The sequence below is a fragment of the Ochotona curzoniae genome, unplaced genomic scaffold (genome assembly GCF_017591425.1).
Source record: "Ochotona curzoniae isolate NIBS_2020 unplaced genomic scaffold, NIBS_Ocur_1.0 contig_2210, whole genome shotgun sequence".
In the NCBI taxonomy this organism is placed as follows: domain Eukaryota; kingdom Metazoa; phylum Chordata; class Mammalia; order Lagomorpha; family Ochotonidae; genus Ochotona; species Ochotona curzoniae.
The window spans coordinates 38,837,183-38,858,170 of NW_024465369.1; the positions used below are offsets into that span (position 1 = coordinate 38,837,183).

General features: G+C 37.5%; 1 protein-coding gene and 1 non-coding gene across 6 annotated transcripts in view; both read right to left on the minus strand.

The window, feature by feature from the left end:
• TTN (titin) overlaps window positions 1-20,988 on the minus strand; it is a 262,852-nt gene that overhangs the window by 111,202 nt on the left and 130,662 nt on the right. For 3 of the 5 annotated variants that reach the window (XM_040971803.1, XM_040971802.1, XM_040971801.1), the window contains 5 exons: window positions 3,768-3,848; window positions 2,691-2,765; window positions 2,000-2,092; window positions 1,510-1,572; window positions 1,165-1,254 (listed from right to left, as the gene is read on the minus strand). In XM_040971803.1, coding sequence (XP_040827737.1) covers window positions 1,165-1,254; window positions 1,510-1,572; window positions 2,000-2,092; window positions 2,691-2,765; window positions 3,768-3,848 — 402 coding nt within the window. Of the gene's footprint in view, window positions 1-1,164; window positions 1,255-1,509; window positions 1,573-1,999; window positions 2,093-2,690; window positions 2,766-3,767; window positions 3,849-5,898; window positions 5,968-7,197; window positions 7,312-10,049; window positions 10,128-10,405; window positions 10,496-11,285; window positions 11,370-11,766; window positions 11,845-11,972; window positions 12,057-12,184; window positions 12,269-12,392; window positions 12,477-12,608; window positions 12,693-12,960; window positions 13,045-13,348; window positions 13,433-15,201; window positions 15,286-16,333; window positions 16,418-16,716; window positions 16,801-20,988 lie in introns of all 5 variants that reach the window. The other 2 variants (XM_040971800.1, XM_040971798.1) reach the window with 1 other exon arrangement.
• On the minus strand, window positions 2,920-3,026 carry LOC121150994. The gene has a single exon (XR_005883086.1). It is a non-coding gene; the product is annotated as a U6 spliceosomal RNA (small nuclear RNA).

The window sequence follows — 20,988 nt, forward strand, 5'->3', positions numbered from 1 at the left end:
GTATTTTGGGATGATTTTATATATTTTTTTCTAAATTATTTTATATAATACATGATATATAAATGTATAGTTACATATTTGAATGATTTAAAAATTTCTAAATAATTTAAAAGGTTAAAATGATCAATAAAAGATCAACTAGTCAGGGTGCATACTTAATGATTCATAATTATACATCATATCATTTTTGGGTTTGAAATTATCTCCGAGGTGATAAATTACTAAGTAGCTTCCATATATCTAGGAAGCTTGGAATTGAAATTGTTGTACCATTAAGAACATTCATTAAAATAATTATTGACTTAAAGTCTGAATGGTACGATCTTTTTTTCCTTTCTAACCTTGTATCTAATGTAAACAGTACCATTTTTTCTGTTTTCAACTGTGCACTTGAGTTGTATGAAGCAAGTGCATAGTGTTGTGCAACCATCAATTCCATTCATTTCTAGAACTTTTTCAGTATCATAGTGTGAGGTCTTAAAAAGAAATGATTTCATAGGACATGAATGAATTTTGAAGCTGCATGGGATTCCTCTATGTAGATGCTTGTTTAGCTCTCAATTTTCATCAACTCTAAATATATTAATTTCTTGATTCCCAAAGCATATGAAAGAAATGATGCATTTTACAGAAACATATTTCAATCAAATATAATATGTACCTGGGATGAGGGATAAGATGAAGCATTTCAGATGAAAAAAAACCAAACAAACAAAACACAGGAGCTGGCCTTGTGGCACAGCCACTACCTGTTATGCCAGCATCCCATGGGGGTACTGGCTTGTGTCCTGTCCCAATTACTCTTTTGATTCAGCTCCCTGTTTATGGTACTGGGAAAAGCAGAAGATGGCCCAAGGGGTTGGGCCCCTGTCACCCATGTGGATGAAGCTCCTGGTTTTTGTCTGGCCCTGTGCAGGACATTGTGGTCATCTATGGAGTGAACTAGTAGATGAATATATTGCTGTCTTTTAAAAATTATTATTATTTCTCCCTCTCTCTGTGCCTTTCCAACACATAAAAATCTTAAAAATTTTTCATCCTAAAACTCCCAGGTTTAAATCATGCCTATGTTTGACATAAAGAAGTGATGAATTTTAATCAAGTTTGATTCCTTTGATTAAGTCACTAGGGCAAACTAGCAGAAGGGAAATGTAGAATCAATACCTGTTTTCTTTCCCACGACTGGAGCTGTGACTGGGGCAGCGATGGGGGTTGGGGCGGGCTCCACTGGAGGAGGTTTCATTGTTTTCACTTCTGTTGAGAAATACCCATCGTATTAATGCTTCTGTCACTTCCAAATCCCTTACTTGTTGCCTGTTTGCCTTTACCAATGTGACTTTAAATTCTTTAAACAATAGTTTTGCAGATAATAACATATTAAGCAAATTAGAGTGACATTAGAAATCACTGGGTGCATGTTGGCTTTCACCTGCTCTTGTGAGGTATAACATTATTTGTGTGGAGCATGGAGCGTGCTTGTTGACACTGAGTGAGGACCAATTTGCTTACCTGGTTCAGGCTTTACTTTGGGTTCAGGTCCGGGGAGAGGTATTGCAGGCTTAATTTCAGGAACTGAAATGATTCATAGCAATGAGTTTATCACCAAATTTTCCACGTTTTCACAAAGTCAAAACCAAAGTTCAGCAGGCTTAATATGCCTTGGAACATGTTGGGACTTACACATATACAGATATCAGATTAAGCATCTCGTCTATGGTTACTTTTTGTGTTAAGCAAAATATTTGGAAAATATAAAAAGGCAATATTTTTTACTACAATGTTGTTATCCATCTTATTTCTCATAAACAGATCCTTTTCTGGTAATTTATTTATCAAATACATGGCCATTAGCCAACTACACAGAAAAGAAAAGTGATCGAGAAAATGAATCTGCCTGTGATGGTGACAGTGTTCAAGCTTAGATGCCAGAACAATGATATTTTCAATGGTACAGGTTTGCATTTTCAGGAGCAACTAAGAACTACCCCTAGGTTTATACCTTTTGCTGGTTCAGGAATTTTCCTTTCCTTTTTCTCAACAGTAGCTGGAGGAACTTCAACTTCTTCCACAGCTTTTGGAGGTGGTTCTGGTACTTCATGAGAACAAGGTTAATTTTTAATGTTAAGATATGAATACTTAGAAATCAACTCATCAAAAGTATATTGAAATACTATTTTCTAAAAGCTCAATTGATGGATTTTTATAAAATCTTACATTTATATCAATGAATGTATATTGGTGACCCTATCTCAATGGGTTTTTCTTTCATCCCACTCACTTGCCTGTGGTTAGCACCCATCAGCATTCATGCGCTCTCTCCAAATTATTTCTATACTATGTTCCAATAATTTGAGCCCTTGGGGATAGGCTAACACAGAAACTGACCCACTTAAAATCTGTCATATTTTAGGAATCCTTTGCCTTCACCCTCCCATGAAGAGATCTTTAACCAGCCCAATTACTTGTGTAGCAAAGTAACAATGATGAATTGCAGACAAATATGTGGGTGAATTTGAGAGTAACTATATGCTTAAACAGAAAGCAGACAATGAAAACACAGAATACATCACAGATGAATGAAATATGAAACTATGTTTCTACTGGACTTCATTTATGTTTACATGATAAACCTTTTGATAAATGTATGCCTTGTTAAAAGATAATTTCACAAATTGCACTGAGGTTCCTACCTGCAGGTTTTTTAATTTTTTCTACTTTTTTAGGTTCTACTTTAGGTTCCTCTTCTTCAGATCTCTTTCTTAGAACTTAAAAGACAAAAAGGTTTATATGTAAACAAAGACAAACTAATGAAGATACTGAATCAGCTTGATGAATACAAATAATATACAAAGCAAGGAAATGAAAAGCATGCAAGGTAATGCCCTATGAAATTAGCATATATACACATAAATGGGTTTTAAAAATATGGAACACTTCACGAATTTGCATGTCATCCTTATGCAGGGACCATGCTAATCTTCTTTGTATTGTTCCAATTTTAGTATATGTGCTGCTGAATCAAGCACATCTAAATGTTTTTTAAGAAACATTTGGTTGTTGCTAATTGACATCATGCCCAGATAACTACAGTTAAGTGTTTGTTAGAAATGGCCCACATACAAAAATAATTTTAACTATAAAAGAATTATATGATAATAATTCAATGCTATAATAAGGATTTAAATGGAAAATAGGAAATTTACTTAGAGGAGATATGTAAGAAAAAGTAAGCAAGAAACCAGCAATTCTATCTGAAGACAAAGTTAGAAGATGATTCTCCATTTGAATATCTTGCTTCTAATTCTTTATTGTTTTATTAGTAGCAAAGAAAAATTCAGTGTTTCAGTCTTTTAAAAGTGTTAATTAGTTGTGATGATCCTGTTATCACTCTTTAAAACGGAATACTCCATTCAGGCTTACATAGTTTTGTGTAAAGTGTTTAATAGGTTTAGTGTATTTTAACCACACATTTTAGTTATGAAATGGATAGTCATGGCCATTGTTGTTAATTGAAAATTTTATCAATTTGGTTATGTTTATTAACAATGTAAACTTCAACACAGTGTAAATGCTTACAAAATCTCTGCCTTCCAGTTTAAGAGATTTAGAAATCACAGCTTTTATGTTTTCAATGAAGTTAAACAAAAATGTGGTAAAAAATCCCACTTAATGAAAACTAAGGAACAGAAACATTTTGTAAGCTTACAAGTGAGTTTCCTTTTTTTTAAAACAACTTTAAACTGATAGGATGATAGAAAATACTATACCACTTTTCAGAACAACTTCTTCTTTTGGTTGAGGTTTAGGTTCAGGAAGTAATTTGCGAACTTTCTTTTCACCTCCAAGCACTTAAAAAAATATGATTTAACATTTTGAAGTGAATCCATATAAAAATGGGATTTCAACAAGAAAAATCTCAAACTTAGCTCTATTGCACCAAATAACAATTTTTGCTGCACAGAAATATTTCAGAAAGTACGAGAGCAGTACACTCTAAATTATTTCCTTTGCAAACAATTTTATAATGTGATGAAATTCATTCTTAACTGCAGAAAAATGTGTTGGCATTAAATGATTGTCTAAGATGTTCTATGCTGAGTTTATGCATCTTTTACCAAGTTACAAACTTCATGACACATCTTTGCCACAATATGCAATTACAGGTTGCCCACATCTACTCTGGCATCTTGTTGACCACTAAATGCAATCGTGCATAAACATGACATTGGCAAGTGTTGGTGCCATCATTCAATTTTCTCTGTTTATAGAAATGAAAACCAAGAGGTTTCATTTGTGAACTTGATGTTGGGGGAAAGGCCATATCAAACTTTCTAAACCTAAGAGACATGTCCCTTGTCAAAGTCTCCTTTCTGGAATAATCTTCACCTACAATTTTAAAACTATAGAATTTCAAAACTAATATTAGAAGTTAATTTTCATGAAAAGTGAAATTTTAAGTTTAAATTAAAAGTCTTCCTAGAAATTAATTTTCTCATGTCTCTACAGTGAATATCTAGCATAATGGATAATGTTATTTATAGAGCAGCCTGCTGTTACTATCACAACTCTCATGGATTTCAATGGGAGACAAAATGCACTTAGCAATCATAGGACCACTTCATATCTTTATCAATGTCAATTAAAATCTAATTTAAAGCATAATTTATTTGTATCCTGTACCATGTTTGTTTATTCACCTGAAATCTAAGTTTCCTAAGCATTTCTATAAACTTTCTCATTTGGTGTTTTAAAGAAGATATTTGCTATTTATTGAATAGTCTTGAATGTTTGGAAATTTTTATGAAGAAAAATTAAGCTTCAAAAATTTAAATAATAGAGGTAAATATGTATTTCACTTTCAACAATCATTTTAATGGCAAGTACTTTAAGCGAATATTTCACAGTTAAACATAAAATTTTATGCGTGTTAAATTTTGTTGATATTCAATATTCCTCTGGAATTATCAGTATTCTTAATGTGTAACTATTTTCACTGACAGTAACTTACACAAGATCCTGCATATAATTAATGCACATTGTAATGCTTTCCTACGGGAAGAACATAGTGAAAATAGATTTGTGCACTTGTCATTACATAATCATTATTATTTCATTTTAAAGATCTTATTGTCACTCAAGCCTCATGGAAGACAGTGTAGTTATATTAAAAACCATTATAGTCATCTTAGTGTTTACTAGCTAATTTCTCTCATAAAATTACTTTAATCTCCATTTTATGAATTGCCATTATATTCCAATGGGTGATTTTTCCAAATTCCAGAGTGAATTTAAGTTTGGAAGTATTGACTACTTACACAGATACCTTTAATTATTAAACTTAACTACAATTTTTAAAAATAGATATTTTATAGCCTTTTAGTTTGCATTTACTTTTCCTCTAGGTCTAATTTTAAATAGGGAAAATTCTATTTAACGAAGAATGTTGAAAAGTGATCTTGGTGATTATGAAATTTGCTTCAAACCTGAGATCTATCCACCTGAGAGAGTGTCTTTGCATCAGTGAGAAGAGTGTGACAGGGAACATTTGGGCAAATCCCTGTAAGTCACCTAAATAGAATGGTAAGAGGAGCTTTCATCACTTTCACACATGTCGTCACTTTTCAGCTAACCAGTAAAGGATGGTTTAGTTTTGGAAAATGCAAGAAGACATATGGGATGAGACAGAGCTAAGCAATATTTATCCATAAAATGTAGGAAATTGATGGAGATGAAGGAAGCGACACTCATGAGGCAGGACTATAAAAGCCACAAAAATGTAAGAAATGCAGGAGACTACTCTGGTTGCTAAAAAGACAGACAGAACATGATATGGAGACAGATGGAAGAACCAGATGAACAGATTCTGCATAGGAAAACATTTTCCAGCCCCTGAAATACCTTTCGGTGGTGTAAGCTCCACTTTTTCTGGGACCTCAGGTTTCTCTGGAACTTTCTTCTTTGAAACAGCTTTAAAGAATATGATCTTACTTGTATTATTTGTATATGCAATCAGAAGCAATTGATAAGTATTTTACTCCAAGAACTGAAATCAAGCTTTGTTTACAACCAGAAAGCATTCAGAGCAGCCAAGAGCAGAAAACAAACAGCATACAGTAAGAAATTTTAAGCCATGAAAGCATACTGCGGTTTTACTAGACTGTTGAGCAGAAAATCATGACTGGCTGAGGAAGAAGACTAATTTTGTTCTTCCCAGGAGGAAGACCTTTTCCTGAGTATAAGTTTTACCTTAAAGAAATTATATTGAAGTATATATCTTCATGAAGTATAAATAGATACAGGTGATCTTTTATGAGGTGCCCACCTTTCTGACATCTGACCTAAAATCTGGGAGGATTAGAATCATTACAAGAAATATTCTGCTGTGGAGGAGTCTGACTTTGTAGATGGGTAGGCTTTTGGGATGGGCAACCTTGCAACATCACAGATAAGATCATTTTGGGTTAAAATGAACAGAAGAATTAACTTTAGCCAACTTATTTTAGCCTTTAAAGATGTTGAGATTTTAAAAATTCAGTGCTATTACATCAATTCAAGAAAAAAAATCAAAGCAAAACGAATGAAGGTTAGAGGTGCTGGGTCTAAAATGTGCTCATCACCCTTTTTCCTGGTTACCCTGAGAATCACCATAGAATGCACTGGATGTCTGTTAAGGTGGGGGAAAAGATTGTTCAAGTGGTGACAGGTTGTTCATATGCTTTCCTGTTACGGTACAGGAGCACACAAAAACTACTGGACAGCATAAATACATTACTTACAATATATGCAAAAACACACATGATTCTTCAAGAACAAAGTTTTGGCATTGGCATAAATTAGTTTCTGCTATATTTAAAAGAGCTTGCAGATTTCTTTTACATTCACATGCATAACACCTCAAGCAACACAATTGATACTGGGATTTGAAATCTCAAAACCTTTTCTTCCTGCTCCACCTAAGAACATTAGTTAGAGAGCTGCTGAACCCAGAGGTCCACCATGATACTAACAGTGCAACAGGCATTGCTTGACAAGGCAGCCATGTCCCCGGGACAGCGGAAAGCATTTTGTCCGCCCTTCCTTCAGAGCCATACTGTCTGGAAACGCACGCCTGCGGAAGCAGTAGGTTTCTGGCAAGCAGCATCTCTGGCAATTCAACAGAAGTCAGAACCAAGTTAGTAAGACTTGAATGGTTTATACCTTTAAGCTGGAATATTTTCTCTTTCACATCTTCCTTAGGTGGAGGAGGAGCAGGTGCCGGGGGTCTTGGTTTGAGTTTTGGTTTCTCGACAACCTTCTTTTCAGGTTCAGGTTCTTGAAAGAGTATTTCAGGAGTGTTAGTATTCCTATGTATTTGTTAACATGTGTATATATAGTACATTCTGTAGAACAATTGTTGTACATGTGAAGTAGAACATTTGCTTTTTTGGATACATTAACAGTGCCCAACATAAAACATTAAATGTCAACATGGTGCACAGGTGACGAGAAGTACAGCAAAGCCACCAACAAAAACAACGGAAACATCCAGACAAGCCTATTCCACAAACAGTGATATTTACGCAGAAACATGATGAAACGCACATGCCAAACAATGTCTGACACACATGCAAAGAAACATACTATACATGAAGAACATAAACCAGGTGCACTTCAAGAGGAAGAATTTGATGATGAAGATTTTAGTTAACTAAATACCTGGTACTGGTATCTCTTCTGGCTGTGGTTCTGGCTCAGGTTCTTCTGGTTCAACATACTTTTCAACTGCCCGTTCTTCAGAGAATGTTGACAAGGGAGATAAGATGGTAATGTAAAGTTCCTCACAAAGACTCAAATTTCACAAAGATGCAAAGATCACAGTCACAAAAACAAATACTTGGTTCAAAGGCATTTGTATAGAGAAAGAGATACTCAATTGCTTCTACTGAGTTTATTCAATATATATGGATGACAAATGAGATGATAATGAAAATTCGATATTGGGTCATGATTTGAGGATCTACTGCAGATCTTCTAATCTTGATCCATTAAGCTGTTCTTTTTGGAATTTATGACGACCACCAAGAAGAAACAAGAGTATAAACCCCATAGAGGCACAACTATTTAAAAAATAAGGCAGCCAAACATATGGTAGAATGTTTTTCTATACAATTTTAAAAAGGAATGTCACACTATAAAAAAGGAATGTCACACTATAAAAAAAGAATTTCTGGGAGGTTAAAACTTTCCTGTTTCTGCTTTTGTATGCTTGGACATACACATGTTTTTATACCTTCAGCAGGGGGAGTCTCTTTTCTACCAATGGTTATGGATACTTTTTCTTCATAAATTATGTCCTCAGGCACCTCTTCAACTTAAAAAAACACAATATTTTAGATTAGATTAATCTGGGATAGAGTACTACAATTGTTATGTCTCAATTTATCAACTTGATTAATTCTACGACACATTTTCAAGTATCTCCCAAATACTACATATTTCAAAGCATAAGGCAGACAAGAAGCAGTTTTGTAAAACGAAGCAAGATGCTGAAGACCGTTGCTGTCAGTTTTACAAAGCAGCTAGTACCTGGGGCAGGTGGAGCTTCCGGTTCTTCATGGATTGGAACAGACACTTTCTTTTCTGGGGTGATTTCTTTGGGCACTTCTGGCACTTTAAAGATATTGGGTTTGTTAACTATCAAGAATTTAAAAGACATGCAAGATTTTCTAAAGAGCAGGCAAAAAAATACAGGGAGAGGGTTTGATCTCACGACAAATCCTAGGCAAAACAGCTTCTGAAGCATAGCACCTTTTTAAAAAGTAAAAGCACCTCAATTTAAAAAGTGAATATTCTTGTCCTTCTGGATTTGTATTTTCTCTGTACCTCTACTACCATTAAATGTAGGTGGTTCTCTGTTGGTTTAACTTTAAGATTGGAAAATATTGCTCTATGATTTCTGAGGCATCATTCATGCGCACTCAGTTCTTATTCTCCTGCCCCATTGATACCTTTGGGACCTGCATTTCTAGACCTGATGTGTCTCCTACGCTTCTAATGCACAGTTTCAATTTGATGATTAAAAAGTGAAAACAATATTATTTTCTTTCTAATATCAAAGCAGGAATCCAATGGACTGTTTTTGTTTGTTTTTAGCTTTTTAGCTTCAAACCCTACAATAACCTGGTTCCTTAGTTTCTTTAATTCCTTTGATTATACTCAAATGCCAAACCAATCTCTCAGACCCAATTCCCTTTTGCATTTCTATCTTCACAGCTCTAGTCTAACTCTTAAAGGTCTTAAACCATCACTACCACTGTCCTTCCCAGTTTGAACTGCTGATAGTTTTTTTCTAAAACTCAAATTCTATTAAAACCACAAACCCAAGTTTCTCCTGTATTATCATATAAAACCACATGCAGTACTTTTTCTCTAAGAACTATTATCAAAATGCTTAAGCAGCAGTCAAAAAGATGTCTGTTTTTCTTTTGGTAAGTACCTTTTTCTGGTGGGAGTTCTGGTTTTTTGGTAACAGGAACTGGCTCTTTCTTTACTGGAACAAGTTTCTTGGGCACTTCAGGTACTTTGAAGATATTAGTTTTGTTTTAAAAAGAGGAATTAACATTATTTTTAAAATATTAGTAGAAATCTAGAATTAATCTAAAAGGAACATTAAAACTAATGGAAACAAAATAAGAAAATATTTAACCCTAGATAATAAGGATAAATTATTGGATATCACTTTAAGATCAGTATATCTAAAAAAAAAATCACGATGTTGATGAGATGAATACCTTTATCTTCTGGTGCTTCTGGCTTCTTAACCTGGATCTTCTTCACTGGGACAACTTTCTTTGGCATCTCAGGTACTTTAAAGATATTAGTAGTGTTTAATAAGAAGAAATCACAAGAGGCAATAGTACACATTGATTTTACAAGTCTGTTTGATGTCATCACATCCATATAATAGTTTACAAACAGATAACATAGCACAACGTACAACAAGGAATGAGTGTAAATCTGAGACAGCATAGAAGAGTGAGGTTAGTGTTTATTTATTCTAGTATAAGTACCTTTAGGAGGTGGAGCCTCTGGCTTTTTGATGGCAGGAACCTTCTTTTCTGGGACGACCTTTTTGGGCTCTTCTGGTGCTGGACAATAGGAATTTCTCTTAGAGTCAGATGATTTACAAGGATAAGGCTAATGGACACAAACTAATTCTTTGAAAGAGCCCATGTGGTTCTTCAACGCATGCATTTTAAAATCCAAACAGGACTCAGGCTTCCTGGATGCAGAAAACATTTGCTTTTACCAATGAAGTAGAATTGTAAACAAGGAGACAGGAGACATTCATACCTTAGGTAAGGTTCATGACAGACATAAACATCAAATTCTTGCATTTTCCCGTGCAAAGCATCATGCTGTGTACCTGCTGGAGGTGGAACTTCTGGTTCTTCCTCTTCTACAACAGGTATTGGTTCTTCCTCTTCAGGAGCAATTTCTTCAGGTTCTTCATATACTTTAAAGATATCAGTTGAATTGATTTCAATGTGTAGAATAATATTTCAAAATGTATAAAACACTAATAAATAGCAATACTGATTTCTTCTCATGCCTCAATATCTTCTTTTGTCAATATGACATTTCCTAATTGTACTTATTCTGTATCAACTGATTTGGCTGCTTGAGAAGTCTTCCTGTTGTTTAATGCCACTTATACTCACTAGCTCTGCCACGTTACTTTCTCTGTGCAACAAAAAAAGCCTTGTTTGGGGTGGGTATTGTGGCACAGTGGCTTGGCTCACTGCTTGGGATGCCTACATCCCATCTTGGATTACTGGTTTGAGTCTTTTCACTCCCCCCACCCCTTTTTATCCTGCTTCCTATTGAATGCATCCTAAGGAAGCTGCAGATAATGGCGCAAGTACTTAGTTTCCTGCCAACCATGTGGCAGTCCAGAAGGCATTCTGGATTCCTGGATTTGACATGGCCTAGCCCTAGCTGTTTTGTGCATCTGGGGAGAAAATCAGCATATACAAGATCTTTTCTCTCTCTGCAGTTCAAGTAGATGAAAGTAAAATCAACATTTAAGAAAGAAAAAAAAACCAATCTTGCTTACTACAACATACTCTGAGCTGTATAGAAAGTACTGATTCATAACCCAAACTAGATTTGAGATTGGAGCTAATTTAGGACAGTGAAGTGAGATAAACAAAGTGGTACAGAGTGACCAAGAGATAGTGAGTTAAGAAATGAGTGGAAATGAGAAGTAATCACACATAGCAAGCTCTTAATAAGACTACAGGTACCTTCTGGAGGAGGAGACGCCACTTTCTCCGGGACAGGAATGACAGGTTTTTCTTCTATGACAGGTTTCTTGGGTACCTCTGGCACTTCAAAGATATTATTAGTTAGTTTTACTTTGAGTGATTAAGATGTGTGCAACATTTATACCACATCTAGTTAATATCTTATTCAAAACACAGGAACAGATCCCCAAATAAAATCCACAATAAAGTTAGTGATATGCCCTAGGCGCCCCAGAGCAGAGAGGAAAATAAATCCTCTTAAGAATCACAAAAACTCTTCAGGAACCAGCTTCCATAAATGTATCAGGTTTCTTTTTAATGTATGCTGTTTCAAACCTCATGAACTCTAGTGTATCAGGTTTTTTTGTTGTTGTTGTGAGTGAACAAGGAGTGGCACACAAAGAATCCCATAGTAGTTGACGTTTGAGATTGGTTCCTCAAGAAAGAATACTTTCTGAAGAATCTAATTAATGACTAATACCTTTGGCTGGTGGGACTTCTGGCTTTTTGGGAACAGCTATTTTCTTTTCTGGAACAACTTCTTTTGGAACTTCAGGCACTTCAAAGATATTAGTATTTTAACATTAGGAACGATCCCCAGTAATCATGCATCACACAGACACAGAACCAAACACTATCAAGAGTTGCAGGCTGCCCCTGCCTCCACTGAAACGCAGTTACATGTACCTTTAGCAGGTGGAGCTTCTGGTTTTTTGGGAGCCACAGGAGGCACTTTCTTTTCTGGAATAACTTCCTTGCGTACTTCAGGCACTTTAAAAGATATTAGTAGGTTTTAAGTGCACGGCTTCAAGAACATACGGAAATCACCAAGTAGAGCAGTGGGGCACCACATTTTAGACAGACATTTTTGCCTTGGAAGTTAATGGCAGGGAGAATACCTTTCACTGCTGGAGGTTCAGGCTTTTTGGCAACGACAGCAGGTACTTTCTTTTCGGGGACAGGTTTCTTAGGTGGCACAGACACTAAACATATAGGAATTTGTGAGTTAGAATTCGTGCAAAGCAACAAGACAGAAAGCCCACCATGCCAGGAATGGCAGAACAAGAGGGAGAAGATTGGCAGGTGGCCCAGCAGCCTGCACGGTACCTTTAGGGGGCGCTACGGGCTCCGGTTCTTCTACCTCTTCAGTTGGCAACTCTTCTGGTACAACTTCTTCAGGCTCCTCATACACTTTAAAAACACCAGGTCATTTTAGTGCTAGAACTGACTGAAGTATATGAAATGTTTCACAGAAAAGATTGCTATTCTACCATGGAGAGTTTATCTTTTTCAAAATACGGGGTAGAATAGTACCCTCTTTACCTTCAGGAGGAGGGCTTTCCGGTTTGGGGGGAATAGCTTCAGGCACCTTCTTTTCGGGGACAGCTGCCTTTGGCACCTCAGGCACTTTAAAGATATTAGTATTTTCATGATTAGACAGAGTAGACACAAAGGGATTGCATGAAACAGTAATGTCAAGGTGGCTACCTTGAGCAGGTGGCACTTCAGGCTTTTTAGGAGGCGTCACGGTCACTTTCTTTTCAGGGATGACTTCTTTGGGGGCCTCAGGCACTTAAAGATATTAGTGAAATTACAGTCAGATCTTAGAGAAAGACAAGAAATCTTTATAAGAGCAGAAGAATGTCGTAGGAAGCTCCAAGTCAGTAACAGCTACCTTTTTCAGGTGGCACTTCCGGCTTTTTAGGAGGCACCACAGGTACTTTCTTTTCAGGGATGACTTCTTTGGGGGCCTCAGGAACTACAAAGGTATGAGGGAAGTTAAAGTTAGGACTTGGGAAGGCCAAGGGGATGAAACGTATTGAAGAGCAGAAGAGTGTATCATACAAAGCTGAAAGTCACGGACAGATACCTTTTAGAGGTGGCACTTGTGGCTTTTTAGGAGGTACCACAGACACTTTCTTTTCAGGGATGACTTCTTTGGGGGGTTCAGGCACTTTAAAGAGATTAGTGCAGTTAGAGTTAGGACTTGTGAAGACCAAGAGGATGAAATCTTTACAAGAGCAGAGCGTGTCACTTAGGAGTTCAAGGTCATTGAGAAGTACCTTTAACAGGTGGTACTTCTGGCTTTTTAGGAGGTACCACAGACACTTTCTTTTCAGGGACAACCTCTCTAGGAACCTCAGGCACTTGAAAAGAAAAGGAAGTTACAGTTAGGGCCTATAAAGAACCTGAGGCTAAAATCTTCTCAAGAGCAGATGACTCGGTGTCTTAGGGAATCCAAAGTCATCGATGGGTACCTTTGACAGGTGGCACTTCTGGCTTCTTAGTGGGAGCCACAGACACTTTCTTCTCTGGGATGACCTCTTTGGGGGATTCTGGTGCTTAAAAGAGATTAGTGAAATTTCACTTAGGATTTATGAAGACCACTGGGATTAAAGGTTTTCAAGAGCAGATGCGTCAGTATCATGTGAAGCCTACGATCTGTGACAAAATACCGTTGTAGGGCAGGTTGCTGTTTCTATTTTAGGAGACATCAATGATACTTTCTTTTAAGGGATCATTTCTAGAAGAACTTCAGGCATTTATAAGATTTTAGTTTTTCACATAAGTTAGTGAAATAAGTGGCTTTAAGAGCAGAAGAGATATTTCTTTTGCAGAGTAAGTAAGTGGGGTAAAAAAAAACCTGTGACAGGTGAAGTTTCTGTTTTTCTGGGTGGGACAGTTGGAACTTTCTTTTCTGGGACAACTTCTTGAGGCACTTCTGGCACTTGGAAGGTATTAGTGGTTTTACATGTGTGTTAATGAAGAGCAAGGGACTGCAATGGTTTCTAAGAATAAGGACAGGACGAAAAGTACCTGTGACAGGTGGGGCTTCTGGCTCTTCAGGAGATACCACTGGTATTTCCTGCTCAGGAATAATTTCTTGAGGGATTTCAGGCACTTGAAAGAAATTAGTAGTTTGATATTTAGGTTACTGAAGACAAATGAACCAAGTTTGTTTTCAAGAATGAGGAGTTCTTCAGAAGAGGGTTGAGCTGGTGGAATACCTGTCACTGGAGGAGCTTCTACTCTCTTAGGAGGCATCACTAGTACCTTCTTTTCAGGGACAGTTTCTTGAGGAACTTCAGGCACTTGAAAGAGATTAGTAGTTTAACACTTGAGTTAATGGCCAGCAATGGGTCAAGTTTGTTCTCAAGAATGAAGAGACAGTTCTAAAGGTTAGGATTGAGCTGACAGATACCTGCAACTGGAGGGACCTCTGGTTTTTTGGGTGGTGCCTTGGGGATTTTCTTTTCTGGGACAACTTCTTGAACAGCTTCAGGCACTTGAAAGAGATTAGTATTTTTAGAATCTGAATGGTAAAGAAGTGTATGACAATGTTTGTGAAGAGAGAGATAATTTTTAAATCAATAGGGCAAAACACAAGTACCTTTTGCCGGTAAGACTTCTGGTTTTTTGGGCACAGCCACTTTCTTTTTGGGTACAACTTCTTTAGGAACTTCAGGAACTTTGAAGATATTAGTATCTTTTAGTTAGCAACTACATAGGGGGAATATTGACATTTACCCAGACAAACACAGTTTGTGAAAGTAGTAGACTCTCCCACACACGTTTCCCATCCCCCTCAAACAGATGACAAATGCCATGCAATGATAATTACCTTTAGGAGGTGGTGCTTCTGGCTTTTTGGGAGGAGCCACTGGTACTTTCTTTTCTGGGATAGCTTCCTTCGGTGGTACTTCAGGCACTTTAAAGATAATTTGCAACTTATGTTTAGAAAGGGTGAAAATAATTGGTGACTATAACAGTTAACCATATACCATGATACACTAAACATCTGTTTCCATTTTCCTTGGAATTATAGTATCTTTGTGTAGTAGGAGTTTTATATATAATTTCCTAGATAAATGAAAATTTCTAATCTTTTCTCTAATTTATACAGTTTTGTCAGTACCTTCAGGAGGAGGGCTTTCCGGTTTGGGGGGAATAGCTTCAGGCACCTTCTTTTCGGGGACAGCTGCTTTTGGCACTTCAGGCACTTTAAAGATATTAGTATTTCCATGGTTAGTCAGAGTAACGACAGGGATGGCATCAAACACAGTAATGTCAAGGTGGCTACCTTGAGCAGGTGGCACTTCAGGCTTTTTAGGAAGCGTCACGGTCACTTTCCTTTCAGGAATGATCTCTTTGGGTGCCTCTGATTAAAAGAGGTTAGTGATGTTACATTTAGGACTATGACAACCATGAGACAAAAAAAATCTTCTCAAGAATAGAAGCGGTAGAACTTGTGACACCTGTTGTCACCAAGAGATACCTTTTACTGGTGAGGCTTCTGACTTTTTAGGAGGAACCACTTTGACTTTCTTTTCAGGCACAACTTCTTTGGCAACCTCAGGTACTTAAAGATATTAGTGAAGTTAGCGTTAGAACTTATGAGAACTTCTGGAACAAGAGAGTATCTATAGCTGAAGAGTTACTATATCAAGAAAATTGAGGTCAGTGACAGATACCTTTCACAGGAGGGGCTTCTGGCTTTTTAGGAGGCACCACTGTCCCCTTCTTTTCAGGAATGACCTCTTTGGGGGTCTCTGCTAAAAGAGGTTAGTGTGAGGTTACACTTTGGACCATGACAATCACAAGATGAAATCTTGCTAAGAGTGGAAGAGGCAGAACTTGTGACACATGAGGTCCCTGACAAATACCTTCAGCAGCTGGGGCTTCTGGCTTTTTAGGAGGCACCACTGTCCCCTTCTTTTCAGGAATGACCTCTTTGGGGGTCTCTGCTAAAAGAGGTTAGTGTGAGGTTACACTTTGGACCATGACAATCACAAGATGAAATCTTGCTAAGAGTGGAAGAGGCAGAACTTGTGACACATGAGGTCCCTGACAAATACCTTCAGCAGCTGGGGCTTCTGGCTTTTTAGGAGGCACCACTGTCCCCTTCTTTTCAGGAATGACCTCTTTGGAGGTCTCTGCTAAAAGAGGTTAGTGTGAGGTTACACTTTGGACCATGACAATCACAAGATGAAATCTTGCTAAGAGTGGAAGAGGCAGAACTTGTGATACATGAGGTCCCTGACAAATACCTTCAGCAGCTGGGGCTTCTGGCTTTTTAGGAGGCACCACTGTCCCCTTCTTTTCAGGAATGACCTCTTTGGGAGCCTCAGGAACTTGAAAAAGAGTAGCAAAGCCACATTTAGGACTGTGGTAACCACTGGGACAAAACAGTTTTAACAGCAGAAGCGGCCAATCTGTGACACCTGAGGGTGGCAAGATACCTTCTAGAGGTGGGACTTCTGGGCGCTTAGGAAGCTCAACCGTCTTCTGTTCAAGAATGACTTCCTTGGGAGCCTCAGGCGCTTAAAACATATTAGTCAAGTTAGTGTTGGGATGGTGAAGGTCACATGACAAAATATTTTCAAGATCAGAAGAGGCACAACTTGTGACATCTGAGGTCAATGACAGATACCTTCAACAGGTGGGGCTTCTGGCTTTTTAGGAGGCATCACTGTCACCTTCTTTTCAGGGACAAGTTCTTTAGGAGCCTCAGGCACTTAAAAAGATAGTAGTGAAGTTATATTTTGGACTGTCCAGACCACCCAAAATATTTTTAAGAGAGGAGCTAGAACTTGGAAAACTTGTCAGCGACAGGTACCTTTTACAGGTGGCAATTTTGACTTTTTAGGAGGCCCCACAGTGACTTTCTTTTTAGGCACAACTTCTTCAGGAACCTCAGATGCTTAAAAGATATTAGTAGAGTTACAGTTAGAACTGTGAGAATCTCTAGAACAAAATCTTCAAGAGCAACAGTGGTTGAAGATGGGGCGCGTGAAGTCACCCATAGATACCTTGGACAGGTGGGCCTTTCAGCGTTTTGGGAGGCACCACAGTCACTTTCTTTTCAGGAACAGCTTCTTCGGGAACTTCAGATACTTAAAAGATATTAGTGATGTTACTGTCAGGACAATAATGACTATTGGGACAAAATCTTTTCTAAATGCATCATGAAAACTGTGACCATGACAGATACCTTTTACAGGTAGCACTTCTGACTTTTTAGGCGGAGTCACGAACACTTCTGTTTCAGGAATGACTTCTTTGGGGGCCTCAGGTACTTAAAAGATATTAGTAGTTTTACCCATGGAAAACAAAAACACCACTAGACACATCGAAACAGTTTCAAGAACAAAACCCTATACCCTGCCCTTTTTTATTCTGGTCTTGAACCTGGTTCAAAGGTAACAAGTACCTGTAACAGGTGGTGGTGCTTTTGGCTTTGGTTGAGGAGTTTCTGTTACTTTCTTTTTGATCATCACTTCTTGGGGAGCTTCAGGAGCTTTGAAGATATTAGTAAATTTACATTTGTATCAAAGGAGTGCACAGAGACAGAACAGGACTTACATTCACATATCAGAAACATTCCCAAGACCTTTTGTCTCTCCACCTTACTCCATGATAAAGGAACAGTTAAGGTTAGTACCTGGGGCAGGTACAGCTTCAGGCATTGGTAGAGGACGCATGGCCTCTTCAAAGATAACTTCTTTGGGAGTCTCAGGCACTTTAAAGATATTAATATTTTTAAGTCACAGGAATCAGAACAAACAGGAAACATGGTTTAGACAGAGGAAGACATTGTCCCCCACCCCAAGCTTCTGGTAGGATGTACCTGCATCAGCAAGGATTTCCACCTTTTTGTGCAGGATCACAAGCGTTTTCTTTTCAGCGACAATCTCTTGGAAAGCTTGAGGCACTTTAAGAAATTAGTATTTTTAATGTTTAGTGTCATGAGAACACTAAGAACTGCAAAAAAAGTTTCAAAACCACTAGAGCTAGCTCTTCATGAGATCAGGGACTCGGCATCCTGTACCTTTTGCTTGTGGATGTTCTGTTTTTTTGGGAGGTATTCTCTTGCCAGGCACAACATGTGGAGGAGGTTCAGGCCCTTGAAAGATATTAGTATTTGATATCGAAGAGTTGAAATAGTTAATGAATACAGGAACTACAACAACTTAATGGACATGGCTTTCTAGAAGTATCTCCTCATTCCTGGTTTCCCTTTGTTCTAGGAGTAAACTGAGTGGTAACTGAGTCTTTGCGAAGGCTAACCTTCTTCTAGGACCTATGGGAGTTTTGGAGACTCAGTACCTTTTTTGGGTAGTACACCTGACTCCCCACACTTCCCTACAACCAACCACGGGTTCCATGGTTGAGAACTCAACCAAATATGATCAAGTATATTGTGAAAAAGATTGGGTTCTCATTTTCAAAATAGTACATAAAGTTTATATTTGATTAGGTATTAAAAGAAATCTAGACAGGATTTAAGATATTTGGGATAATGTGCATAGGTTATATGCAGATACCCTGCCATTTTATAAAAGGAATTTGAACAACTATGGATTTTGCTATCTACAAGGCTAGGCACAGTGAGGTCCTGGGATCATTCCCCTACAGATAGCAGGGACATCTGTGTTTGGTTATAGAAGGGCTTCCTACAAGTTCTCAAACATTGGAGTTTGTGGTGTTTTAAAGATATTAGTATGCTTAAATTCAGGCATCACAAAGAGTATTAGTAAAACACTTGATTTGAAGCTATTCATTTCTTCTTCCACGTCTGATCAGAGATGTACCTTTCATGGGCAAGGCTTCTGGCTCTTCAGGAGCATCCTCAAACACTTCAATTTCAGGAACAACTTCTATTCTGGCTTCTGGGGCTTTGAAGATATTAGTGTCACATTTAGAGGTTAAAAGGACACATGAAGACTTTAACCACATGAACTGAACCAAAGTGAGCTTTGATGAGGTATACAGCTCTTAAAAAGAGGATTCAAATCCTCTTATTCTGACTGCCCAGCTCCCTAGTACCCACCCATAACAGGCATTTATTGAATGAACAACGGAAGGAATAATAACATAAGCAATGGCTCTCGTGGGAAGTATTACAATGTCCGAGGTGGCTGCAGGTGTCCACAGTTGTTTATTGCTACAGGGAAAATTTCTGGAGGTGAATCAGGCACTGTCCCACACGAATGCATTACACTTTAGAATGCTGAAGGTAATGAAGTCCCAAGCATAATTGCTCTGACGGAAGTTCACTGGCTATGAGACTCTCTCACTCCCTTGTCCCCAGAACCTGCTTCTCACATAGCAGTATGCGCATGAGTACACTTATCACTGGCTGTTCATTTGGCTGCTAAAATGTTAGCAATTTTCTCTTCCAGGATGGAAGATATAGGTAAAACAACATAATGGAAAGTGTAAAAGACTGATTATAACTAATGGTGGGCACCTTTAGGTATACGCTTGAGAACAAAACTTTGTTCTCTGGTTTGGCTTCTTTTTGCATCTTCACCATAGGCACATTTAAAACATGGGTGTTTTAAAAGTTTAGGAGAAAGGAGAACAATCTAAAATAGACTGAGAAAAAAGTCAAAGAATTTGGATATGTTTAAAAAAATTACAGAATCATGGTTAATTATAAAGAAATATTGCCCTTCAAACAGCTTAACAAGTTTCACATCCTTTGGATTTACTTAAATATATTCAATATAGAAACCTCCTGATGCATGAAAAACAAATACAGACCACGAGAAGAGAAAAATCAGGGATGAGTCCTAGCATCACTTGAAATGATTTTTGCTTTGGTTTTAGAAGGGTTTCAGGCGGCCTGGTGTGGTAGTGTTATTATAAACTGAGCAATTTTCTATTGAATCAAATGCTGTCTCTTAGTGATGATTTTCTAAAAACATTTCTCAGATATTTAAGGGTTATTGAAAGTAATTATTTTGAATTTAAATATGTATTATTTTTGCAGTAGGCTTATTTTAAAGGAGAAGCAATTCTGGCAGACCTAAGTAGTATAATCTGGAGTCCCAAGCACAGAGATGGCTGAATTACTGATGTGTAGATCTCAAACACCTTTGTCATTATGTGGTACTGACTCCTCTAAAAGTATATTCATTCAATTCCATATAATTCAAGGTTTTAAACTGCTTCCTATTTTTTTGGGGGCAGGGGGACATAAAAAGGTGAATGTCTCAACCACATTTTATATTCATGTTAGATTTTTTTCCCCCTCTATTTTCCTTGAGTGATTCACAGGGACTTGTCTACACCTGGGCAAGGTGAAGCTTTGGGAAACTCACTTATCTGAAATTATTTCTTTGGTGGCCTCAAGGCCGCAAAGATGTTAGTATTTTCTCATGAGTTAACCACGGCTACAGACATGAGCCAGGAAGGGGACTTTGTTCTGTCTGGTACCTGCTGATGGCAGCGTCCTTCTTCTCTTAGCAACAGGAGTTCGTTCTTCTGGAACCACTTCCTTGAGGTCTTCAAACTCTTTAAAGATATTAGTATTTTTTTCAATCACACACACACAGGGACACAAGGACATCACATACTAAGGAAGTTACGATAAACTATTGCAAATGAGAAATCTCATTTTTGTTCTAATTGTCTTATCTTTATATATATTATGTAACTAGGTCTTGACCTTTGGGGTCCTGTCATACATATTTCCTGGTCTTGGGGGGTGTCAGACACTTTCAAGATATTAGTATTTTGGGATTAGAGCTTATTGCTATGAGAAATTATATAAAATCAGAAGCGTTTTCTACTTTAGATTTTTGCAAGTAGAGAATTATACCTTCAGCTTGAGGATGTTCTGGGATTTCGACAAAAGTCTCAGGTACCTCCACCTCTGGAAAAACTTCTGTGGTTGTTTCAGGCTCTTTAAAGATAT